Source organism: Chelonoidis abingdonii, chromosome 14 (assembly GCF_003597395.2).
Source record: "Chelonoidis abingdonii isolate Lonesome George chromosome 14, CheloAbing_2.0, whole genome shotgun sequence".
In the NCBI taxonomy this organism is placed as follows: domain Eukaryota; kingdom Metazoa; phylum Chordata; order Testudines; family Testudinidae; genus Chelonoidis; species Chelonoidis abingdonii.
The window spans coordinates 4,056,562-4,083,580 of NC_133782.1; the positions used below are offsets into that span (position 1 = coordinate 4,056,562).

At 45.6% G+C, this 27,019-nt stretch overlaps 1 protein-coding gene across 4 annotated transcripts in view; it reads left to right on the plus strand.

The window, feature by feature from the left end:
* The window catches only part of RTEL1 (regulator of telomere elongation helicase 1), a 118,728-nt gene that overhangs the window by 77,226 nt on the left and 14,483 nt on the right, over window positions 1–27,019 (plus strand). For all 4 annotated transcript variants that reach the window (XM_075072174.1, XM_032766496.2, XM_032766500.2 and 1 more), the window contains exons 28-31: window positions 8,091–8,186; window positions 15,248–15,458; window positions 21,270–21,407; window positions 22,022–22,138. In XM_075072174.1, coding sequence (XP_074928275.1) covers window positions 8,091–8,186; window positions 15,248–15,458; window positions 21,270–21,407; window positions 22,022–22,138 — 562 coding nt within the window. The remainder of the gene's footprint in view (window positions 1–8,090; window positions 8,187–15,247; window positions 15,459–21,269; window positions 21,408–22,021; window positions 22,139–27,019) is intronic.

Genomic DNA, 27,019 nt, shown 5'->3' on the forward strand with positions numbered 1-27,019 from the left:
ACAGATGTGTAGGAGACACTTGGAGATAAGATGCAGTTAGGAGAAAGCTTGTTAACTCACAGCCGAGAAAACAACAAAAGACACAGCCATCCACATCTATTCGTACAACACAAAGCTCCTCATAGCCGAATTGCTTTGGGGTTCCTTTGTACTCACAGACTTTTGGTATAATATTTGAAATAAGAAGGAGTTAGGAGGAAACCTTGTTTACTCACAGCCGAGAAAACAAAAAAGACCCCGAGTATACAAATTCCCGCCCCTGACTTTAAACAATCCAGTTCTCTGATTGGTCCTCTGGTCAGGTGTTTGGTTACCCTTTCCAGGTAAAAGAAACTTAACCCTTACCTTACCTATCTAGTTATGACACAGGGGCACTTCAGTTCTCTACCCCAAAAAATAAGGAGGCCAAGCGGCTGGACTTGCAGTGGAATACATTTTTTTTTTCCAAACAAATGTACAGTTTCGGGTGACAAACCACCAGGCCCTCCTGGGCTATTATAACTTCAGTTTATGGGACACTCTCGATAAATTTAAGGAGATTGGGCCCAGGAATTCATCACCCTGGTGCAGGAGGGCACCTCAGCGGCCCTCTGTGCCCTGCAGATTGTGTGGGATGCGGCGGACTTGGCGGCCGAGGTGGTGGCATCCGTGGTAGCGATGAGGCACAGCTCCTGGCTTCAAACCGCTGGGCTCTCCCAGGAGATGCAGACCTTCATTCAGGACCTTCCTTTTGATGAGAATGGTCTGTTTTCTGATCAAATGGATGCGAGGCTGCATGGGATGAAGGACACCAAAGCCACCCTCCGTTCACTGGGCATCTACATGCCGCAGTCTGCATGTAAACTGTTCTGGCTGTCCCCACCGCCAAGGTCGTGGCAATCTCATTCCGGACCTGTCAGGAGAAGGGACAAGGACACTACATTTGGTCGTTGCTGCCCTTCTGCCTCCCACTCACCTGCGCAGCCTAGCCAAGTTAAACAGTCAGCAGGGCAGAAGCGCCCGTTTTGATGGTGCAATCGAGAGCCACGCCCCAGCCCATTCCTTGGAACTGCTGCTGCTTTCCCTCAACCACCTTGTTCCCTATCTCTTGGCCTGGTTGCGGGTTACTTCAGACTGTTGAGTTCTTCACATAATAGCTTTGGGCTATACCCTGCAATTCCTCCTTCCCCTTTCTTGTCCCTCTTCAGGGACCCTTCTGACGAGCAACTTCTCGTTCAGGAGGTCACCAACCTTCTGCATCCCTCTGCATCTGGAGGCTGTGGACAAGGCTCCTTGGAATGTGAAAGCAAAGGGGTTCTACTCTTGGTACTTCCTAATCCTGAAAGCGAAAGGGGGCCTCAGACCCATCCTGGACCTGCGCCGCCTCAACAAGTCTCTCAAGAAGTTGAAGTTTCACATGGTCTCCCTGGCCTCCATCGTCCCTTCCCTGGATCTGGGAGACTGGTACACTGCTCTCAACTTGAAAGAAGCTTGTTTCCATATTTCTATATTTCTGGGGCACAGGCATTTCCTCCATTTTGTAGTAGGAGGGCATCATATCCAGTTCACGGCACTACCCTCTGGCCTCTCTTCGACCCTGAGGGTGTTCACGAAGTGCATGATGCTGGTGGCCGCTTACTTCAGGAGTCGGGGGGCACCTGTTTCCATACCTTGATGACTGGCTCATCAAAGGCAGGTCTCTAGACTAGGTACAGAGAAGCCTCGACCTAATGTACTCCACCTGCCGTGACCTGGGCCTGTTGGTAAACACAGAAAAGTCCATGTTAACACCAGTCCAATGCATAGAGTTCATTAGAGCCATTCTTGACACCACACTGGCCAAGGGCTTCCTTCCGGAAGCGTGATTTTGGACCAAGGAGGACCTTATCGGCCATTTAAGAAACCATCCTCTCGCTACATCCCACACTTACCTGGGTCTGATGGGACACATGGCCACATGCACATACGTGGTCGGGAATGCTCAACTTCATCTACGGGCCTCTGCAGGTGTGACTAGCCTCAGTCTATAGTCCCAACAGACACTCCCTGGACCGAGTGGTTTCGGTAATGAGCCATGCCCTTTTGTCCATGAATTGGTGGCTGGACCCCAAGTTGGTGCTGCAGAGGGTCCCCTTTGCATTGCCATCCCTGTCGCTGACTCTAGTCTCTGACACCTCAAATCTGGCCTGGGAAGCCCACCTGGGCGAACTCAGCACCCAGGGCTGTTGGCTATTGGACGATCTAGCCCTTCATATCAACATCAGGGAATTCAGAGCGGATCACCTGACCCGCCAGGTGTTCTTGCCCCACCTCAAGGACAAGGTTGTGCAGGTCCTCATGGACAGTACCGCCACAATGTATTACATCAACAGGCAGATGGGGCCAGATCCTCAGCCCTTTGTCAGGAAGTGCTCAGCCTTTGGAACTTCTGTGTGCGGCATGCCATTCATCTGATCACCACCCATCTACCCGGCTCCAAGAACATCCTAACAGATCACCTCAGCAGGACCTTCTCGTCCCTCCATCTGTGGATGATCCATGTAATTTTTCAAAGATAGAGAACTCCCCAGGTGGACCTGTTTGCGCCCAGGCAGAACAGGAAATGCCACCAGTTCTGCTCCATCCAGGATTTGGACAGAGGTTCCCTTTACGACACCTTCCTCATTCCTTGAGCAAGGGGTTTCACGTATGCCTTTCCACCGGTACCGCCGATCAACAGGGTCCTAGGGAAAGTCAAGCTGGACTGGGTGAGAGTTATCCTCCTGGCCCCGTCAGCGCTGGTTTGGCATGCTGTTGGATCTTTTGGTAACTGCCCCTCTTCCGCTGCTTCTTTGACCAGAGCAGCTGTCGCAGAACCACGGCAACTTACTGCATCCGAACCTGGCGGCGCTGCTTGGCTGTTGTGTGGCTGAGTGTAGATGAAAAAGCTTGTTTGGCCCATGTTCAGCAAGTTTTTCTCAACAGCAGGAAATCCTCAACCAGGGCAACCTGCCTGGCAAAATGGAAAAGGTTTGAGTAATGGGCCTTGGAACGGTGCCTTCGGGCCAAGCAGGCTTCGCTGCAGGATATCCTGGACTACTTGCTGCATGTTAAGCTTCAAAGGTTGTTCCTCTCTTCTATCAAGGTCCACCTGGCGCCCATCTTGGCGTTACATCCCCTGGTTCAGGTCAGGTCCCTCTTTGCCAACTCCATGACGGTGCGGTTCTTGAAAGGGCTGGAGTGCCTCTACCACCACGTCCGGGAGCTGGTCCCATTGTGGGACCTGAATCTTGTGCTGTCCTGGCTCATGGTTCCCCCCTTCGAACCCTTGGCTCCTGCTCTCTCCTACTCTTCTCCGGGAAGGTTTCTTTTTTGGTCACTGTAACATCAGCCTATAGGGTATCGGAGATCAGGATGCTCACTTCAGAACCTCCCTATATGGTCGTATTCAAGGACTACTACTTCTTCAGCTGCACCTGCACCTGGCATTTTTGCCTGAGATCATGACCCAGTTTCATACTGGCCAGGATATATATCTACCGGTCCTTTGTCCTAAGCTTCATGCATCAGGTGAGGAGTGGGGGCTACACACCCTGGACGTAAGAAGGGTGCTGGCTTTCTACATAGATAGAACAAAGTCATTATGTAAGTTGACACAGCTGTTTGTGGCGAATAGGATGAAAGGTCACTCAGCGTCCACTCAGAGAAGCTGGTCCTGGATCATGGCCTGCATCCACCACTGCTATTAGTAGACTAAGGTACCCCTGCCGGCAGTCATGACGGTTCACTTGACTAGGGCTCAGACGGCACTCAAGGAAGCAAAAATCTCCGATGACCACTCATGTGGGCGTACGCACCCCTACAATAGAATGGACATGAGCAACACATCTTGAAGAACAGTTACAAAAGGTGAGTAACCGTTTTTCAATCACCATCCTGAAAATGCACTGTCTGCCATCTTCTCAATAAGTTAACCTTCTCCTTCAAGTGCTTGCTCATATCGATTCCAATTAGGGGTGTGCGCGCCGCGTGCATGTTCGTCAGAAGATTTTTACCCTAGCAACACTCGGTGGGTCGACTGGGTCGCCCCTTAAAGTGGCGCCGCCATGGCGCCAGATATATACCCCTGCCGACCCAACGGCCCTTCAGTTCCTTCTTACCACCCGTGTCGGTCGTTGGAACAGTGGAACGCGGCTTAGCTGATCTCCACTTCCCTAGATACTCGTAATTCTCTCGTTATTCTTGTGTATATAGTTGAAATTTCTATAGTTGCAGTTAATTCTTATTCGTTTTTATAACATTGTTAGTGTATATAGTTAAGAGGGGTTCGAGGATTAGCCCCTTCCCCGCACCCGGTCCCGAGACCCATGCCCTGTTCACCGGGTTTCAAACCGTGCTCGGCCTGTCACAAGCCGATGCCAACAGGAGATTCCCACGACTCCTGCCTTAAGTGCCTCGGGGAATCCCACCTCGCCGATAAGTGCCGGATCTGCAAGGCCTTCAAGCTGAGGACGAAAAAGGAGTGGGACTTTCATCTCAAACAGCTCCTGATGGAGGCAGCTCTTACTGCTCCCCCCTCGGCACCGAGCGCTGGACAATCCACTGGCAGAAGCGCTTCTTCGGCACCGGATCGCACCGGTACTGCTAAGGCCTCTCGGCACCGACCATCGCTGGCACCGGTGTCTGCTCAGCACTGTTCTCTCTCCCCGCGGGTGAAGAGACATAAGACTCCCACTGCTTCCGTGCCACCTGCACTGCAGCCAGAGCACCCGGCTAGATCGGACTGCTCGGCACCTACACCTGCCGTGGCACCGACAACGTTGGCACCGTCGATTCCAGTCCTGCAACGGCCGTCGAGTCCGGTACCTGAAAGCTCCTTGGCGAGAGCCGTGGTTGAGCTCACTATTCCCTCCACACTGGAGACATTTTCCACGGCGAGGGAGCTGATCGCGATGACAGAGTCTGCCCTGCCTCAACCCCTGGCACTGCCGGTGCGGGTTATACAATCTGTAGGCAATATGGCCTTGATGAGACCACCCTCTATCGGCACCACAGAGCGGCACCGCTCATGATCGCAATCCCACTGGCATTCTCGGTCCTGTTGCTGAAACCGGTCCCGACGCCGATCGCAGTCCCGGCACCAATCCCCTTCTCGGTACCAGTCACACTCGCGGCACCGATCAGCGTCCCGTTTGCCAGCCCGGTACTCTTGGCACCGATCCAGATCCCGGCACTGCTCCAGGCACCGTGACTCTCGCAGCCTGCCTCTTCACCCAGACCTCATAACTCAGGACCACGGCAGACTTCATCACCTAGACCTGCAGTCCCTTCACCTCACAGCATGGCTGCTGTGTGGTTAAGCCAGTCTGAGTTACGTTGCTCTGCCTCAGTACAACAAGTACTCCTGGGTAGCAGAAAACCTTCCACTCGGTCAATGTATCTGGCCAAGTGGAAGCGTTTCTCCGGCTGGTGCAAAACGCATAATGTTACTCCCACCGAGGTCTCGATCTCCCCCATCTTGGACTACCTCTGGTCTCTCAAACAACAGGGCCTAGCGGTATCATCGAGGGTGCACTTGGCGGCCATCTCTACCTTCCACCCAGGGGAAAGTGGCCGCGCCATGTTTTCACACCCTATGGTTTCTAGGTTCTTCAAGGGCTTGGACCGCCTATACCCACAAGTATGCTGTCCCGCCCCAACCTGGGACCTCAAACTGGTTCTAACCAGACTTATGTCTGTCCCTTTCAAGCCGTTAGCAACCTGCTCGCTACTATACCTGTCCTGGAAGACAGCTTTCCTCGTAGCCATTACATCAGCCAGACAAGTCTCTGAGCTGAGGGCTCTCACGGTGGACCCACCATATACTGTGTTTCACAAGGACAAGGTGCAGTTGCGACCATACCCAACTTTCCTCCCTAAAATGGTATCGGCCCTTCATATCAATCTTCTATTCGGTCTTCTTCCTGAAGCCACACTCATCACGACGGGAACAACAATTGCACTCCCTAGACTTCCATAGAGCGCTCACATTTTATATAGAGTGGACAAAACCCTTTCGTAAAACGCCCCAACTCTTCATCACGATGGCAGACCGAATGAAGGGCCTACCTGTCTCCTCCCAGAGGATCTCATCTTGGGTGATGTCGTGCATCCGTACTTGTTATGACTTGGCTTATGTTCCCTTGAGCCACCTCACCGCACATTCTACAAGGGCTCAGGCTTCATCTGCCACCTTCCTGGCTCATTTACCCATCCAGGAGATATGTTGCGCAGCTACCTGGTCGTCGTTCCACACCTTTGCCTCACATTACGCTGTGGTTCAACAGTCCAGAGATGACACGTCATTTGGATCAGCAGTTCTACATTCTGTGACATCTCACTCCAACCCCACTGCCCAGATAAGGCTTGGGAGTCACCTAATTGGGATTGATATGAGCAAGCACTCGAAGAAGAAAAGACGGTTACTCACCTTTGTAACTGTTGTTCTTCGAGATGTGTTGCTCATATCCATTCCAAACCCACCCTCCTTCCCCTCTGTCGGAGTAGCCGGCAAGAAGGAACTGAAGGGCCGTTGGGTCGGCAGAGGTATATATCCAGCGGCACTCTAGGGGGCGACCCAGCCGACCCACCAAGTGTTGCTAGGGTAAAAATCTTCCGACGAACATGCACGTGGCGCATGCACACCTAATTGGAATGGATATGAGCAACATATCTCGAAGAACAACAGTTACAAAGGTGAGTAACCGTCTTTTTTCGAGGGCAGGCAGTGAGAAAATAAGTCGTTGGATATATCTGCTTTCTCAAAAGGAATGTGGAGACCTAAAAATTTGGGGTCTCTCACTGCTTCATCAGTGTTGCTCAGATGGGCGTTTTCATTATCTGTGGCCCTGCTTATACTACTAAGGGAGTGTCTGTTGCAATTAAAATATTGTACCCCTCTTCACACTTCCCCAGCACATCCATTCTCCTCTGGAACCTTGTGTAGAGTCACAATTTTAAGGAAGACTTAACTAGTGCAGCTCACTCTCTGCTAGCAATGGTGAGAGCTCTAGGGTAGAGCTGCCATCAGTGTTTTTACCATTGTGTCACCTAATGCTGTTCTGACTGACTTTGAAAGGTAAAGCTTCTGCATGACAGCATTAGGTTTTTACTTTTAACATGCTAGGCAGTGACCTTGTCTGATATATCTGTTGAAAGGAGGGAACTCAGGGTGTGGGAGGGAATCAGAATCCTATTTTTTAACATTTAAATCAATCTTTGATTTAAAAAAAAAAAAAAAGTAAAAAAAAGCCATATTTGAATTTTCAACCATCTGCCTCAAGGTTCAGTTTATAATAAACTATTGTCTTCTGAATAAATGAAATAAATTCAAAATGTTAAAAAGGATCAGTATATTAAGAATTACATATGCTTAGTTTTCGTCACAGCAGATTCATGACCCTGTACCCTGCGGTCTGCTTTATGTAACGCTGGAAATACAACTGGATAAAGACTCTTCATAGCCTGGATTAAGGCATGACTTGCTGGTATTCCTTAAAACCCAGTTCTCTTAAGGCCAGATTTGCCCTCATAAGCTTTGGTCACAGAATAGTCCTTGGGAGGGAAAGAAGCTAAGGAAGGAACACAGTTTCTCTTGATGTGAACTTTTGCAGTGTTTTGTCAGCCAGTTGTCCAGTTCTCTCTCTGCATTGTTAAAGATGTCTATACAGGGAATATTTTGAATTAGTTTTGCATACGATGGTCATTTCAAAATAAAAAATAAGATTGCCGGATGGAGAGCAATCTCCACAGGTTAGGTTTATCTCTAATTTCTATAGCTTTTTGATATGAGGATCTCTGGAGGTAGTAAGGAACAAAAGAGTGGCCTCTGCCTCACTCACCCACTGTAATGCCAACATCATTTTCTAGTTAAGACCGTTCCACACATTCAAATGAATGTGTTCTTCCTCTCTGAACTGCCTCATATCTTATTTCTTTGTTCCTCTGCTTCATTGACACAGTTTGTCATGATTTGCTTTGTCTCCTTGGAGTGATGTCACTGTGGGGGTTTAACTACCTTTATTACAGAAAATGACAAGAAGGAGAGGGAAGGAAATAAACTAAACTAAAGCCTTTTAATGCTGTCTTTACAGGCAAAACGTTTATCAACACTCTCCCTTCAGTATGAGAAGAGGTTAACAGATGAGCAGAAAGGAGGAAGAAAGAAAATAAAAATAGTCAACAGTCTGGTATGCGTTTGTATTGAACAGTTTGTCTGAGATAAAAAGGCTACACCGGATATCTTACATATTTTATAGGAGGTGCATGTAGCGACACTATAGTTAAAGTTACCCAACAGTTTCCAGTATAAGACCCTGTTTCCAGTTTCTAACATCTTGGCCAAATTTAAACCAGAAAATTTCCACGATGAGTGTGTGACTCAGATTGAATTTTAGGGAGAATTTTCAGCTACAGTGGTCCACCCATTTCCAAAAATTAAATTAGAGGAAAATAAATTGTTTTGCCCATGTTGCAAAAACTAAAATCCTACAACCATTGAAGAAAAAAGTTCTAGCACCTTCAGGCTTTGGAACAGGGACTTGAAATTTGGCAGGGATGTTACCCTAGTGTTAGAGATATGCCTTTTCCATCCCTATGAAAATATGTCCAAATTTGGACAAGTTATAAGCATCTGAAAAATAGGAGTTTCTACAAGTTCAGTAGAGGTTTGTTTGTCAGCTAAAATTTCTGAAGATTCTGTCTACATTGAGCATGCTCATAGATTCTAAGGCCAATAAGAACCATTGTGATCATCTAATCTGACTTCCTGTGTAGCACTGGCTGTAGAATTTCACCAAATAATTCCTAGAGCAGATGGTTTAGAAAAATATCAAATCTTGATTTAAAAGTAGTGAGTGATGGAGAATCCACCACGGCCCCTGGTAAATTGTTTCCATAGCTAATTATTCTCACAGATAAAAATGTATGCTTTATTTCCTGTCTGAATTTATCTAACTTCAGCTTCCAACCACTGGATCGTGTTATACCTCTTTCTGCTAAACTTGAAGAGCCCATTATTAAATATTTGTTCTTAGGGCTGTCTTTTAATCGCAGTGATTATTTTAAAAAATTAATCGCAATTAGTCACACTGTTAAACAATAGAATACCAACTGAAATTTATTAAATATTTTTTGATGTTTTTCTACATTTTCAAATATCTTGATTTCAATTACAACACAGAATACAAAGTGTACAGTGCGCACTTTATATTTTTTTTTATTGCAGATATTTGCACTATAAAAATGATAAACAAAAGAAATAGTATTTTCCAATTCACCTCATACAGGTACTGTAGAGCAATTCCTTTATCGTGAAAGTGTAACTTACAAATGTCGAAATTTTTTTTGTTTCATAACTTCATTCAAAAACAAAACAACGTAAAACTTTAGAGCCTACAAGTTCACCCAGTCCTATTTCTTGTTTAGTCAATCGCTAAGACAAACAGGTTTGCTTACATATACGAGTGATACTGCTGCCTGCTTCTTATTTACAGTGTCACCTGAAACTGAGAACAGGTGTTCACCTGGCACTTTTGTAGCCAGCATTGCAAGGTATTTACGTGCCAGATCTGCTAAGTATTCATATGCCCTTTCATGCTTTGGCCACTCTTCCAGAGGACATGCTTCTATGTTGATGATGCTCGTTGAAAAAATAATGCATTAATTACATTTGTGACTGAAATCTTTGGAGGAGAATTGTATGTCTCCTGTTCTGTTTTACTTGCATTCTGCCATCTAGTTCATGTTATAGCAGTCTCAGCTGATGACCGAGTGCATGTTCATTTTAAGAACACTTTCACAGCAGATTTGACAAAACGCAAAGAAGGTACCAATGTGAGATTTCAAAAAATAGCTACAGCACTCGACCCAAGGTTTAAGAATCTGAAGGGCTGTCCAAAATCTGAGAGGGATGAAATGTGGCGCATGCTTTCAGAAGTCTTAAAAGTGCAACACTCAGATGCAGAAACTACAGAACCCGAACACCAAAAAAGAAAATCAACCTTCTGCTGGTGCATTTGAATCAGATGATGAAAATGAACACGTGTGGGTCTGCTCTGCTTTAGATTGTTATCGAGCAGAACCCGTCATCAGCATGGATGCATGTCCGCTGGAATAGTGGTTGAATCATGAAAGGGACATTGAATCTTTAGCACATCTGGCACATAAATATCTTGCGATGCTGGCTGCAACAGTGCTATGTGAACGCCTCTTCTCACTTTCAGGTGACATTGTAAACAAAAAGCGGACAGCATTATCTCCTGCAAATTGTAACCAAACTTCTTTGTCTGAGCAATTGGCTGAAGTATGACTGAGTGAACTCGTAGGCTCTAAAGTTTTACATTGTTTTATTTTTAAATGCAATTATTTTTTGTACATAATTCTACATATGTAAGTTCAACTTGCATGATAAAGCTGTTGCACTACAGTATTTTTATTAAGTGAATTGAAAAATACTATTTCTTTTGTGTTTTACAGTGCAAACATTTGTAATAAAAAATAAATATAAATTGAGCACTGTGCACTTCGTATTCTGTTGTAATTGAAATCAGTATATTTGAAAATGTAGAAAACTTCCAAAAATATATAAATAAATCATATTCTATTATTGTTGAAAAGCACAATTAATCATGCGAATAATCGTGATTAATTTTTTTAATCACTTAACAGCCCTATTTGTTCCCCATGTAGGTACTTATAGACGTATAAGTCTATAGACTTATAATCAAGTTACCCCATAACTTTTTCTTTGTTAAGATAAATAAAGGCTATCATGATAGGCATGTTTTCTAATCCTTTAATCATTCTCATGGCTCTTCTTTAAACCCTCTCCAATTTATCAACATCATAAGAACAGCCATACTGGGTCAGATCAATGGTCCATCTAGCGTATATCCTGTTTTCCGACAGTGGCCAATGCCAGGTGCTTCAGAGGGAATGAACAGAACACATAGTCATCAAGTGATCCATCCCCTCTCTCCCATTCCCAATTTCTGGCAAACAGAGGCTAGGGACATCATTCCTGAATTGTGGGCACCAGAACTGGACACAGGATTCCAGCAGCAGTCACACCAGTGCCAAATAGAGAGGTGAAATAACCTCTCTACTTCTACCTCTGTTTGTGTATCCAAGGATCACATTAGCCTTTTTGGCCACTGCATCATGCTGGAAGCTCATGTTCAGCTAATAAGCCACCACGACCCCCCAAATCTTTTTTTTAGTCACTGTTTCCCATGATAGTGTCCCCCATCCTGTAAATATGACATACGTTCTTTGTTCCCAGATGTCCACGTCTATATTTAGCCATATTAAAATGGTTCCAGCTCCTCACAGATTCTGTGTGCTGACCAGATAGTGCATCTACCATCCCCACAGAGCAACTCTAGCACAGGGCAACAGAGACTGAGCAGGACTTTCCCTGCAGCTGCTCCTAGCAGGAACTCTTTTGCTGCAAGGCATCAGAACTAAAATGTCTTTCTTTTGTTCTCAGTGTTGCTTTCCCTACTGGCACCCCAGCCTTACTTGGATGCAGAGTAGTGAAGAACAAAGGGACAAGTGGAAAGAGATGCAGAGCTAGGTGACAAGGGCAGGAGCCTGAGTGGAAGGGAATTAGGAGCGGGAGCCCCAGGAGAGGTGAGGAGAAAGGCAGGAGCCAGGATGAGGAATGATAAGAGCAGATGGGGAGGAGGGGGAGAGAGGGGAACAGGATGGAAAGAACAGGACCTGAGTGTGTGGGGAAGTATAGGAGCAAGGTTGTCGACATCCAGACCTGCAGGAGAGGAAATAGTATCGAGGTACAGAGGCAGTTGCTGGGGAAGGGGGAATAGGAGAAGAGGTGGACAGGGAAAGGCTGAGGGGACCGGGGCAGAAGGGTTTCTTATCTCTAGAGCACAATCCCCTACCAGACCTGGAACTGAGAGCCCATTATTGCTGAGATTCATCATTCCTTTGCTGTCTGGCAACTAGCTGTGAAACTCACTGCCAGAGTATGTCTCCTTCCACTCCAGAGGCATGTCCACATGGAAGATATTAGTCTTCTACTGCTACTAGTTATTTCAGTTAGCTTGAGTGGTAGAGGACCGTGCTATGGGTCTAAAGATCCTAACCCTGCTATTGACTCGTGTGTGAGTCAGTATGGTTCCATATGGTGGAATTTTTGGTTTTGTTTTTTTAATTTTTAAGTTAAAAAACCAGGAAATTACGTTAAGGTTTCAAAGTCAAGCAATCATTTGGTAGGGAATGCCCGCATTGAGGTTGCTTGTGAAATCTGAATTAGATCCTCTTGCGTAGATGCTTTATATTATACATTCTTTAATTACATGACCACATACCACTTTTTCCACAAGATTCCTACCTCATTTTGTGCACAGGGATTGACAATGGTCTGGGAATGAATCATGGTTGTGTAGCGAAGTTGACTGTTGTCTGTAGGACCTCTACCTCATTTGTGCAGACATTTGAAAGGTGTGTGGTGAATGAGGCAGCCATCACGTAATTAAAAACTGCATTATAATACAGATTCACGGCAGGGGCTGAATTAAGGTGCTGATGTGTACTGCAGTGCCATTGATATACTGCTGACCCCTAGCTTTGTCTCCTTATCCAGTGTAGACAATACTGGGCTCAGCTGAGGATAGGCTGAGGTAATTAATGTCAGTAGAAAGAGTGAAGTATTTTGAGGCTCTTCCTGGAGCTGCTTATGCCCATTTAGTAGAGAACATCTTCTCTCCCATTACAAGATGGTGTGTAACCTCACAGTTCTTTTGCGCTGCTCATGGAGGCTCAGATAGCAGCCATGACCAGCTGTGACTGGCAGAAAGATTACATGCTAACTTCACAAATGTAGGCTTAGCCACAGTGAGCCGTGCTTTTGTCACCTCAGGGCTAAGCTCTTGCAGTGCACTCTGAAGATGACTCAAACTATGGTAGGTTCATCATGCAGCTGTCTGTCTGCAAGGTAGGACAAACTGATATGAGCACTACACGCAGACTGCATATGCTTCTGGAGCTGTTTCAAGATACTAATGTTTATCTTCAAAGCCTGAAATGGATTAGGAACTAGCTGTTGAAATGACCACCTGTCGCTCCACATCCCACCATGGCAGTTGTGCTCAGGGATGCTGAGCCTGACAAAATCCAGGCTCAGACAGGAATGGGAGCAGGGCCCTCAGCAGTGGAATTCACTGGCACCTAGATCATGCTGAATCAGTCTTGTAGCCCTCAAGGTGTGATTCAAGACTCATCTCTTTTGGCAGGCCTTCTCGTAAGAACAAAGTTGTGCAATGGACCTGCCTGCCCTAGAAAGCAATCCACCCAGAGTTCAGTTCCTCTAAAGCAAGCAGCAGTAATCCGTGAGGAAGGGGATAAGAATTTGTTCCTCTTCCTTGAGGGAGGGAACAGGTGAACATCTAAGTTTATGTGAATGACCCCAGATGTTACAGGGATGAGTGTCTTAGGAGCATATATAATGAGAGTCTGGGAAATTGTTGCACACACAGGTATTGGAATTCCCCAAGGAGTCACCATTTGTTGCCCTAAAGGTTATACCCAGGGGGAAAGGCTTATGAGGAAGGGGTGTATTAAAATATACCACAGGCATTCTGTTCTGATTTATGAGCACACTATGATTCAGACCCAATTAACACAGCTGCTCTCATAGAGTAACTAGGGGAGTAACAACAGAAATATGTTATATCCTTAGGAAAATCCCTACTGTGTTGCACTGTACAAGCCTATCTCCTGAAATTCCTACGTCCATTCTGGAGTTACAGTGGCCAAGCATTAAACCAGGGGTGGGCAAACTTTTTGGGCTGAGGGCCACACCTGAGAATGGAAGTTGTATAGTGGGCCATGAATGCTCACAAAATTGGGGTTGGACTGTGGGAGGGGGTGAGGGCTCCAGGGTGGGGCCAGAAATGAGTTCAGGGTGTGGGAAGGGGCTCCCGGAGAGGGGGGGGGGGAGTTGGGGCTCCAGCTAGCAGTGTGGGCTCTGGGGTGGGTGTGGGGATGAGTTGTTTGGGGTTTAGAAGAGGGTTTAGGCTGAGACCAAGGAGTCTGGAGGGTGGGAGGGGGATCAGGGTTGGGATGTGGGAAGGGGTGCAGGCTCTGGCTGGGGGTGCGACCTCTGAGTTTGGACTGGGGATGAGGTGCAGGAAGGTACTCCAGGCTGGGATCGAGGGTTTTGGAGATGGGGGAGGAGGATCAGGGCTGAGGCAGGGGGTTGGGGAGCAAGGGCAGGCTCCGGGCAGCGCTTACCTCAAGTGGCTCCCGGAAGCAGCAGCATGTCCCTTCTCTGGCTCCTACGGGGAGGCATGGCCAGGTGGCTCTGGGGACCGCTCCATCCGCGGGCACTGCCTCTGCAATTCTCATTGGATATGGTTCCTGGCCAATGGGAGCTGTGGCGGCAGTGCTTGGAGTGGGGGCAGCGTGCAGAGCAGAGTGCCCTGGCTTCCCCTACATGTAGGAGCCGGAGGGGGGCCATGCTGCTGCTTCCGGGAGCCGTGTGGAGTGGCCCCTGACCCTGCTCCCTGGCTAGAGCTCTGGAGGAGAGCATTGGATTCAGCTTGCAGTCCATAGTTTGCTCATCCCTGCATTAAACCCTACCAGCAATAATATTCCATCTGGTGGAGAAGCACTGGGACACAGGCAGCGAAGAATCATCTGAGTATTCAGTGAGGGGCCTTTGGGAGAACTTTATCTTCCAAAATAACTGTTTTTAGCTGGCTGGTTCTGGGCATTTTTCAGATTCCCTCCTTTTCGTGATTGAGGAAATAAATTATACAATGCTAGATTTATCTCATTGCCTTGCTTGCCACTGTGCATGTGTGTTTGTCAGCATCCTAAAGTAACCATGAGCTAAACTCCATCTGTTTCACAGAATCCATGCTGTACATACACAGAGGATGGCTAAATTCTTCCAGGGAGCTCTGAATTTCCAGCAGCCAGACACAATTGGGTTTGTGTTCCCTCCTGCAGCACTGAAACTTGTTTATCAGGAGATGGTGCATTGGTAATGCACATTTCTAAGCAACTGCCATTGTTTATAATGGAGTTAACAGGATGTTAGTCACTAATAAGCATTGCATTATGTTCTGTGCTGTGTAGTTAACTCATGTCGTCTTTATTGATTGATGGTGGCTATTCTGCAGCTAGCTGAGGTGCTGTATGTTGAAACAAAGTTCCCATATTCCCATTTCAATTAATCTCTCCAATGCATCCCATTTACCGAAAAACCTTGGTGGCCTTTTTGCAGCAAGCTGACAAAGTAGCAGACCCTGCTGAGCCAAAGAAGACCAGGGCCACGTTGTTCATTGCAACAGTGAAGCAAGCCCTGAGCCAGCTACACTATGATCTCTTCTCAAAGGCTCTGCAGCAGTACAAGAGGACCGATGACTTCCAAGCCATGTTATCGCAAATGAGCTCTCTTTTCATGGAGGACCAGAAAAAGCATATCCTGCTGCGAGGTATGGTGGTCTCCCTGAATGTATCCTATGGGACACAGCTTTTTTCCTTGGGATCTTGTCCCAAAGCAAGCACTTCTGTGTCAAGTAGAGTGCGGAAAAATTCCTTAATAAGCCTTAGCATTTATACAGAGCTTTACATTTTCAAAGCACTGTGCAAACATTAATCATCCTAGCCATTACAAGTAAGCTTCTATATTAAAATAGGCCTTATGTTTACATGAAATAAAATAAACAGTTTACATTGTCAGAGAATTTATGCTTTTCATGCACAGCTAATACATGAATATACTTTAATATTGATAGGAAATATTATCTTAATCCAGATCTAGGGTGGAATTAAGACACTGTGATTGTGAGAAATTGATTATGTGCATTGGAGTGGTTTGATGTTAGAACTGAAAGTGACATTACTTTAGAGCTGTGGAGAGTCTGTCTTTTTGGGTAAAGGTGGCAATTGGGGTGTGTAAAGCGTGTCACTGTGAGGTTAGCATGGATAGTAATTTTCATTTAACAGATGATTTTCTTTATTTTTGATGATTGTGTTGATAGGAAGTGGACCTGAGCTACCTTCATTCTACGCTGAAGTTTTTTGTTTTGGAATTTCCATGTTTTTCTACTGATCTTATTTATGAGCTTTTAAAATAGGAATGGGAGGGGACTGACTGGTTGCGTAGTGGGTAAATGATATGGGCAGCTACTGTGGAAAGGGTGCTGGAAAGGAAGGCTGGTGAGCTGACCAGCATGGCTCACTCCTGAATACCTATCAATCCTGTCCTGGCATTTGGTTTTAATATGCAGTGCCCCATGTTGATATGTCAAATATTATAATAGCATCATAACACACCTGCAGCATAGCACAAGGCTGAAGGCCCATGAGTCCTGGCAGCCCAGGAGAAATTATGTTTTATTGCTCTAGAACGTGCCCTGGATTGTTATTAATGTCTAAAAATGAGAATTGTTATCAATAGATTTTTAAGCATTATGAAACTTTGATTTCTTAGCTATTGCTGTGGATAAGAGCAGTTACTAGTTTAGGTCAATTGAAAGCAATTGTTAGTGATTTAGAAGGAATGTGTGTCTGAGATGATGATGAGAGGCAGAATCTGCTCTGGAAAGACGCAACAGAGGTCTTCTGGGGATTTTTTTTAAAATTCCAGTGCTTTACATTTCTGAGTTGACAATGTTCATATCTTCCTCATGTGCTCTAGGGGGTTATTTGTTTTTGTGGTTCTTTTCCTTTGGACAAAATATTTTTTTTAAATCCAGAACACTTATCAGCTGATTCTGACTTTTGCTGTTACTTACACACACTTTTCTCCAAATGGCAATAACCTTTTCTAACACAATAGGAATAGTTAGGGAAGTGGATTGGACTGAAGAACTTGTGGATCTAAAGGCGGGGGAGGCCTGGAATTACTTCAAGTCAAAGTTGCAGAAACTATCAGAAGCCTGCATCCCAAGAAAGGGGAAAAAAACCATAGGCAGGAGTTCTAGACCAAGCTGGATGAGCAAGCATCTCAGAGAGGTGATTATGAAAAAGCAGAAAGCCTACAAGAAATGGAAGATGGGAAGGATCAGCAAGGAAAGCTACCTTATTGAGGTCAGAACATGTAGGGATAAACTGAGAAAGGCCAAAAGCCATGTAGATTGCACCTTGCAAAGGGAATTAAAACCAATAGTAAAAGGTTCTATAGCCATATAAATAAGAGGAAAACAAAGAAAGAAGAAGTGGGACCACTAAACACTGAGGATGGAGTGGAGGTTAAGGATAATCTAGGAATGGCCCAATATCTAAACAAATACTTTGCCTCAGTCTTGAATGAAGGCTAAAGAGACTTAGGGAAATGAAGGATGACAAATGGGAATGAGATATGGAGATGATTACCACCCAAGGTTAGAACCGAATCAGAACAGCTTAGATTGGACAAAAATCGGAGGGCCCAGAAATCTTTATCCAAATGTTAAAGACTGGCACGTCGAAATTGCAGAAGTCCCATTTAATGAACAGTAAATGGGTGGATCATACGAACTGAGAATTGCTACAAGTTCCTATTTTAAGAAAGGAAAAAAGTGATCTTAGTAACCATACGGTGATTTTGACATCTGTGATAGCAAGATGGTAAAAAATAGAACAGACAAAATAGTAAGGACACTGAGTCAGTGGTAATTGGGACAAAAGATACCAACATGTTTGGCAAAGGTAGATCGTAGCCAACCAACCTGCACTCCTTTGCATGAAACGTAACAGATTTAGACAAAGAAAACGCACTCTAATTACCTAGCTGCAGTTAAGACATTGATACGGTCCACAGGGAGGAGATTATTGTTAAATGAAAAGAGGAGTAATATGAAAAATGAAAGGGTGGATAAAGAACTGGTGTAAAGGGGAGATTACAAGGGTTCGTAACGCAAATGAAATGCAGGTCGGAAAGGAGGTTACAGTGGATTCTCAGGGATCGTTTTGGGCCAAATCTCTATATAATCTTTTATTACGACTCTATGGCACCAAAAATGGAATGTGCTAATAAAGTTCAGATGACAACACAAGCTGGGGTAAATGCTAACACGGAGGAGGACCGGGATGGCCTACAGAGATCTGGATGACCTTGTAAACTGGTAGAAATAGTAATAAGGAGGAAATTTAATAGTGAAAAAGGCAGGTGCGCACTTAGGATAATACGAAGAATTTTGGTATAAAATTGGGGACGCATCAATGGAAGTAAAGGAGGAGAATAGGCCTCGGCTATTGTGAAGACAGATACTGGAGCAATCCAAAACGTGATAGCCGTTCAAGAAAGTAATCGCGGTTTCGAAGGCATCAGCGAGGTATCCAGTAAAGATAGAGGTGTATCAGTTATACAGACTGGTGAACCAGAGCTGAATACTGTGGTCAGTTCTGGTCTCCCACGTTTAAGAAGGATGATTTAAACGGAACAGGTACATGAGAAGGGCTGCTAGGTTGATCTGAGAATGAAAACCTGTCATATGAAAGGAGACTGAAGAGCGGCTGTTTACGCCTATCACGCCAAAAGAAGGCTGAGAGGGATAGGATTGCTCTTCATAACATTATCACAGGATAGAATAATTAGAGGCGAAGACGGGAATATTTAAGTTAGTACCACTATGTGGACAAAAGAACACAATGATATAAATCTGGCATCACTCGGGAGTTAGAACTGAATTAGATGAAGTTCTAACCGATCTAGCAGGATGATTCTCTCCGACCAACCTCCAAGGGGAGAAAGTGGGGAACAAGACATATCTCTGGCTTCAGACTTAAGCTTGATAAGTTTCATGAGGGGATTGAGTATGGGATGCGCCTAAGTTTTTGGCAAGTTAATTTGGCAATTGAATCTGATTATCAGCAGATAAATGCCCATGGTCGGTGAAGTGGCATGTTAGATGGGTGGGATCTGATCTATACTACAACCCAACGCAGACAGTCTTCCTTTGTCTGGCCCGGTGAATCTTGCCTACACATGTTAACCGCAGGAACCTAACAACGATTGCTATATTGGCCGTCAGAGGAAGGAATTTTCCTGCCAGGTGCAACGATGTGGCCAGAGGCCCGGGGGTTTACAACGGCCTCCCTCTGTCAGCAATGGGCATACGGGTCATGCTGCGTGACGGATTCTCTGTACGCTCCTTAAACGTCTTTAAACTACACCACCTAAAAAGCCCACGATTGGAAGGACATAGTAACTCACAACATAGGATAGGTTGGTATACAGGAGTGGGTGGGTGAGATTCTGTGGCCTGCATTGTGCAGGAGGTCAGACTAGATGATCATAATGGTCCCTTCTGACCTTAAAGTCTATGAGTTAGTGTTACAGTAAATCTCAGGTTTTTCATCTTTTGATTTCCTAACTAATAGTTCATTCATGTCCCCCACAATTTACTATTTTTTAAATTAGAAATAGGAGAACAAATGACTGAATTAAGGGAGTCTCCAACCTGTGCTCTTTTACTTTTCTAACATCATTATTAGTCGGGGAGGCAATGGAGGGCACAGGACTATGAGTTGGAAACCTGGGTTTTATCCCCCAGTCTGCTGATGACTTGTGTGATCATGGGTATGTGACTTAACCCCTCTCTCTGCCTTAGGGCTTATACACTCTATAAAATTAAGTCAACTTAAGTCCACGTACAGCCACAGCTGTATTTAAAACGATGGTTCATGTCTATACTTGCTCCTTCTGTCAGCAGTGGAGCTTACACCAGGTGTCGGCAACCTCCGGCACATGGCTTGGCAGGGTAAGCACCCTGGTGGGCCGGGCCAGTTTGTTTACCTGCCGTGTCGGCAGGTTTGACGGACTGCGACTCCCACTGGCCGCGGTTCGCCATCCCAGGCCAACGGGGTGGTGGGAAGCTGCAGCCAGCACGTCTCTTGGCCTGGGACGGCGGACCATGCCCAGTGGGAGCCGCGATCGGCCGAACCTGCCGACGCAGCAGGTAAATAAACTGGCCCGGCCTGCCAGGGTGCTCAACATGGCGAGCCACATGCCAGAGGTTGCCGACCCCTGGCTTACACCGACTGAAGTGGGGCATTATGGGACACTGACAGCTGGAACCCAGCATCCCTGGGGCTGAGAGCCTCAGTTGTAGGCACAGCTATCCTGACTGCGACCCCTACCCCTACAGCCCAAGCAGTCAGCCTGGTGTGGGATTACAGCTGTTAGCCCCTCTGTGCTGGCAACCCCAGCTGTGAGCCCTTGTCACAGCAGGGAGCCTACCAGCAGTGAAAATGACATTCTTGTGAGTTTCACGTCTGCGATTATTTCACATTTCTGCTCTGGGTCCTGCTGTTGGCCTGCGAGGGGCTCCTTTCCCCCAGTCCTTCACCAGGAGGCGGCAGCTGCGTGCTGGGCCGTCAGCACCGGGCCTCGGGAGGCAGAGCTCCTGCTGTGAGCCCCACTGCTGTCTCTTGGTGAGGGGTGGGAGTGAGAGAGGACAGCCCAAGCCCCCTGTCCGTGCTGCCTCCTCCTGTTGAGGGACTGAGAGGGGGAGAAGAGCCCAGGTCTGGGTGGCGGCTGGGCTTGGGCTCTCCCTCCTCAGGAGGCAGTAACAGTTCTAAGCCTGTACTCTACTGACAGCTCGGGCTGTCAGCGCCGGGGGTGGGATGGGGAGGGGTCCAGCTCTCAGCCCCCTTGGGTAACACAGACACAGTTACCCTAAGTATATAGACATAAGCACTGCGCCTCTCGTGGAGGTGGAGTTACTATGTCTATGTAGCGGGCTGCTTACTTTGATAGAAGCAGCAATTTGATGTAGCTGCCTTACGTTGATCTAACTCTGCAGTGTAGACCAAGCCATAATTTCTTCACCTTTTTGTAAGTGCTTTGAATTCAAGGAGTGAGAAGTACTATATAAGCACTTAGTAGAAATAGCTGCAGTAACAGATTTTTTTCAGTGTGTCCGTATAATTTTATAAATATGTGCAACTGTGACATAGGGTAAAATTCTCAAAAGCACCAAAGTCCCATTTTCAAAAGTGAGTTAGGCACTTAAGAGCCTGGATTTTATTGAGAGTAAATGGACTTGGTCTCTTAAATGCCTCAGTCACTTTTGAGAATTGAGAATGGAACTTAGGTGCTTTATACAGCTCCAAAACTTGTCTCTCTTACCAGCAGAAGTTGGTCCAACAAAAAATTTTACCTTCCCTACCTCGTCTCTGAGGCTTCTAAATCAGATTGAAAATTTTACCTGCCGTCTGAACTGCAAGCTCTTCCAGCAGCGGGTGTCTGGAATTTTCGGTGTGTAGGGATGTATAAATTTCATGTGTGAACTTCTTTCCTCTTTCTTTAATGAAAGAATTTTACCAGTTCGTTCGACCTCAGCATAAAAAGCAGTTTGACGAAGCATGCTGTAGTCTGACTGGAGTGGGCTGTGGCTACAAACCCGAACACAGTCTCCTGCGAGAAGAAAGAGAGGTGTTGGCCAAGAAGGCAGGTGAGGCACACATAGCTGAGTGCTTTAATAGATGTTTTCCATCTGCTCAAAAGTATTGGTAGCAAATCTGCATCAGCCGTTTTCCATGACTGTGTAAGCTGTATCTCTCCATGAGATATAGAAGGTGGAAGTTAGAGAGAGAGAGAGAGTGTGTGTGTGTGTTAATAATTTTTTTTAAAACTGAAAATTAGTTAACCTGGAGGCTGAAACACGGATCCTGTCAATCTGGAGGGGGTTATAGAGGGACAGGGGTTTGTTCTTCTGAGTATAAGACACTGCAATATGAGGCAATACCTGCTGCGTGTGATGTTTTTCGTTACAGTTAGATAAAATACACAGAGTTTGGCTACGTCACCCTGAATCCCAGGAAAGCTTTGTGACTGCAGAAGGATGGGATCGTGGAGGAGCAGGGGGGAGGCGGGTTTGATATTCATTCTCCTGGTCCTCTTTTCACCAAAAAAAAATGCACCAGGTGGTTTCCAGGTGCAGTGCTTGAGGAGAGAGATACTAGGAAATTCCAGGTTTCTGATGGCTCTATGACGAGCTTTCCACATACCTTCTGAAGGGTGGGGAGCTTAGACATTCGCTGTTAGCTGACTAGTTTAATTTAATAGGGGAAAAGCAGTGTCTGCCGAAAACAACATTCTCAGAGGGTTCATCCAGCCAGCTAAACTCCCAGCTGCATCTGAATAAGGGAGGATCCCACCTGACCTCTGGGCTGAATAGAACAGGTACGCTTTCTGTAAAGAAATAGCAGTGCAAATTCCCTGTTTGATTGTTGTCTGTCAATATCCATCTGTTGTTTCTTGTCTTATTTTTAGATTGTGAGCTGTTTGGGGGAGAGGCCATCTTTTTGTTATGTTCATACAGCACAAAAGGTCCTTGTCCATGACTGGGCTCTTAGGTACTTTGGCAGTACAAACAACTAATAGATTGTGTTGAGTGGAAATGGATTTTGAGGCCTCTAAACTATGCTAGCATTGTATAAAATGAAACACCAAGCACGTGATTTAAACCAAGTGTATATGAAGGTATAACCACCTAAAGTCAGAAGTTTGAGTTAAGGATGTGTCTTTGCACCTGATTTATTCCAGGGTGGGAAATGTGATCTGAGCACAGGAACTGTTATCCTTCCAGCCATTCAGCAGCCCCTGTCTGTTTTTTCCAGGCTTTCAAGAAGAGAGCAGTTTAGGAGGGGTGGGTTAAATGAAACTGGTTAGGAAGGTGCCACTTACAGCCTGGCCAGCGGGTGGCTGAAAGCTTGGCTAGAACACCACAAATGACATCTTGTGATTGGCGCTGTCTCTCTGAGGGCTAATGGACTGATCGATCAAGATGATCAAAGTTAGAAAGGAGAGGCTGAGGGGTATTTATATTTTGATGATGGTATTTTATTTGTAATGTATGTGTGTCCATGGGGTTTCGGGTGCAATCCAGACCAGTGAGAGGTTGTCACCCCTTACCCTGTAACCCTGAGGGCCTCATGGTGCCTTGGTACAGTAGCTCCCAGCCTCGGACGCTCACAGTCAGCAACAAGCATGCAGCTCTGTGTGTCTGTGTGCTATACTGTAGTTCAGCAACTCTGACCATAGCAGCCTGTCTACAGCCCCACTCGCACTTCTACCAATCTTAGTTACAAGCAGCAAGATACTCCAACACACTCCCAGTCCCTGATTTTCCCAAAATTGTATGCTCTGCAATGTCCAGGCCTCTGCTGGACAGTTTAGAGAAATAATAAGGTTAGTTTGTTCCTTAAAGAGACAAAAGAAGATCACAACTTATTAACTTAACTGGGGTAAATACACCCTTTCCCTTCAAACACAGCACTGAGTTGGTTTATAGTAAAAATAAAACAAATTTATTGAGATAGTAAGTGGTGCCAACTAAAAGGAATAAAAGTAGAGATGGTTACAAGCAAGTAAAAGTGAAAACATACCTCTAAAAGTCTAAAACTTAATCTTGCGAGGTTCAGATTTTGTTCAAGATGGTTTCTCTCAACGATCTTCCTCCTTCCCAGTCATGGCTGACTTTCCCTCAGGCAGGACTTTCCACAGAAGTACACGGTGCTGGCTTCCCTTGTCTTGCTAGGTGAAAGATCATTGCCTAAGCAGATTTCTCACTTATATTCAGTTGTCAGAGACTTCAAAACCCCTTTCCCCCCCTTGGTTGAAAGACCCATCTTTCTGAGCTTGCAGGAACTTTGTTCCCTTGTGTCTGTCTAGTGATGGGTGCCAAAGATGGCTGCTGCTTTGAGGAGTGTCCCTGTGGGTGCCCCACTTTAGGTGAATCTACATCTCTGCGCTTGTAATCAAAGATTTTTAGCAGCAGTGCCTGGTTGGGTCGCACATGCACTGTCCCCATCTTGCACCGCCTCAGGCAATTACATAGTGCTGTGCGACCAACCCCGCTCAGTTCCTTCTCTACTGCCCTTGATTTGACGGTGCACTGCAGCACTTCTGTACTTCAGCTTTCACTAGTTTTAATTTTACAATATTTGTTGATTAGTAGTTAGTCAATAGTTACTTATACTCCGTTTATTTTCTTTAAAAAAAAAAAACACCTTTTTTTCTTATCATAGGAATTTTAAGTTTCAGTTGTTAGGACACCCCTTAGTGTAACGTGGTTACCCTGCATTGTGGGAGAAACCCTACTTTGAGGGGCATGCCTGGCTTCCTGGGTTTTAAACATTGCCTCTCTAGTGACTCCTCAATCCTGGTCTCTGATGGGCACTCACAGCGTGTCTGCTGCCTCGGTGAGAGACAGCTCAAAAGTGCACCCACTGCCACAACTTGAAACCCTGTTCCAGGAAGGCGAGAGACTTGCAGCTAAAACTTCTCATGATGGAAAAGTCTTTATGCTACACATCCGATCTGGGATCACTGACCCTTCCAGGGCAATGGTTTCCTATGGTGGCATCTGACAGAGGTTCTCCTCCATGCTCTCTGGGGAAGGGGCATTCTGCCAAGAAGGCAGCAAAGACGCAGGTTTTGACCTCTCCTCCTCAGGAATCACCATTTGATAGATCCCGTCGGTACCAGCCACACAGAGCCCATCCATCTCTGAGATAATGGAACCGTCTGGTACCATGGGTATCTCACAAGCAAAAGACCCTAAGTAGGCTGACTCAGAAAAAGGCGGTAAGAGGAGACCTACAATCCCTGCCTCGGTACCGTCGGAGTCGCTCAAACATGCAACACCAAGCATCTCGACAAGGCTACAGACTATGGCACCACCTTCTGTCTCTGCAGTGCATAGCGTACAAAAGGCATCAGTACCACCAACACCACCTTCTTCGGTACCAGTGCTCTTAGTACTGCAACTGTTTCTCTGCCACAAAGATCTTCTGGTGTCCTCACAACCAGAATCTCCACGCCTTGGTATCAACCTCACTCCAGAATGCTTGGTACTGAGCCATCTTACTACAGCACCCAGATCAGTTCCTCCTTTATCTAGTGATGAGGATGAAGATGAAATCTACTCCTCCCATCACTCCTTGCCTATCCACGCAGCTATTAGACCAGGCTCACCAGAACACCATAAATATCACCCAGGACTGTACCAGTCTTTAAGGAACAAGACTGGTGCAGGCACCTATGGATGCCGCTACCCATGCCATTTCTACCAAAGTGGCCTTAAGAACATAAGAATGGCCATACTGGGTCAGACTGAAGGTCTGTCTAGCCCAGTATCCTGTCTTCCAACAGTGGCCAATGCTGGGTGCCCCAGAGGGAATGAACAGAACAGGAAATCATCAAGTGATTCATCTCCTGTCGCCCATTCCCAGATTCTGGCAAACAGAGGTTAGGGACACCATCCCTGACCAGCCTGGCTAATAGCCATTGATGGACCTATCCTCCAAGAATTTATCTAGTCCTTTTTTGAACCCTGTTACTGTCTTAGCCTTCACAACTTCCCTTGGCAAGGAGTTCCACAGATTGACTGTGCGTTGTGTGAAGAAATACTTCCTTTTGTTTGTTTTAAACTTGCTGCCTGTTGATTTAGTTTGGTGACAACTAGTTCTTGTGTTATGAGAAGGAGTAAATAACATTTTCTTATTTACTTTATCCACACCAGTCATGATTTTATAGACCTCAATCACATCTCCCCTTAGTCGTCTCTTTTCCAAGCCGAAAAATCCCAGTCTTATTAATCTCTCCTCATACCATACCCCTAATCATTTTTGTTGCCCTTTTCTGAACCTATTCTAATTCTAGTATATTTTTTGAGGGATTTATATAGAGGCAATATTCTATTTTCTGTCTTATTATCTAACCCTTTCTTAATGATTCCCAACATTCTGTTCCGTTTTTTGACTGCCGCTGCACATTGAGCGAATGTTTTCAGAGAACAATCCACAATGACTCCAAGGTCTTTCTTGAGTGGTCACGGCTAAATTAGACCCCATCATTTTATATATCTAGTTGGGATTATGTTTTCCAATGTGCATCACTTTGCATTTATCAACCTTGAATTTCATCTGCCATTTTGTTGCCCGGTCACCCAGTTTTGAGAGACCCTTTGTAGCTCTTTGCAGTCTGCCTGGGACTTAACTATCTTGAGTAGTTTCGTGTCATCTGTAAATTTTGCCACCTCACTGTTTACCCCATTTTCCAGATCATTTATGAATATGTTGAATAGGACTGGACCCATTACAGACTCCTGGGGGACACCACTATTTACCTCTCTCTATTCTGAAAACTGACCATTTATTCCTACCCTTTGTTTCCTATCTTTTTACCAGTTACCAGTCCACGAGAGAACCTTCCCTCTTATCCCATGACAGCTCACTTTGCTTAAGAGCCTTTGGTGAGGTACCTTGTGAAAAGTTTTCTGAAAAATCTAAGTACACTATATCCACTAGATCCCCCCTGTCCACATGGTGGTTGACCCCCCTCAAGGAATTCTACTTTGTTGTTTAGTCATGGTGGCTCTTTTTTGATTCTCTTACTATGTTTTTTAATTTGGGGTATATGTTTAAGTTGAGCATCTATAATGGTGTCTTTAAAAAGTTTCCACGCAGCTTGCAGAGATTTCACTTTTGGTGGTAGAGGATGTGAATGAAAGGGGCAGACAACATCACTCCAGAACCACCTTGTATGATGGACTGGAGAGGTTAGACTTTTTTGGACATAAGGCCTACTCATCAGCAACCTTACAATTTGAGATTGCCAGTTATGAAGCATTGATGGCCAAATATATTTACACAAATTATTCAAAAATATCTGAATTTATTTATTTTCTACCCAATGACAAAAAAGAGCAATTAAAAGTAACCATCTCAGAGGGCTACCTTCTTGCTCGAACAGTCTTACAGGCCTCACTGGACTTGGCAGACATGGTGGCACGTTCCACCGCCACATCCATGATAATGCAACGAGCTTCCTGGCTCCACATCACTGGGTTCTCCAAAATGGTACAATTTGTCATCGAGGATCTTCTATTCAAGGTCCTGAAGCTGTTTGCATCCAAGACAGATGAGTTGTTTCGTATGTTAAAGGACTCCTAGGCAACCCTCAAATCCTTGGGCATTTTTATACCTTCCCAAAATTAAAAACAAGAGAAGTATTACTCGGTGTATAGAACAAGATTTGAGCCCTATTCTCAACTTCAGA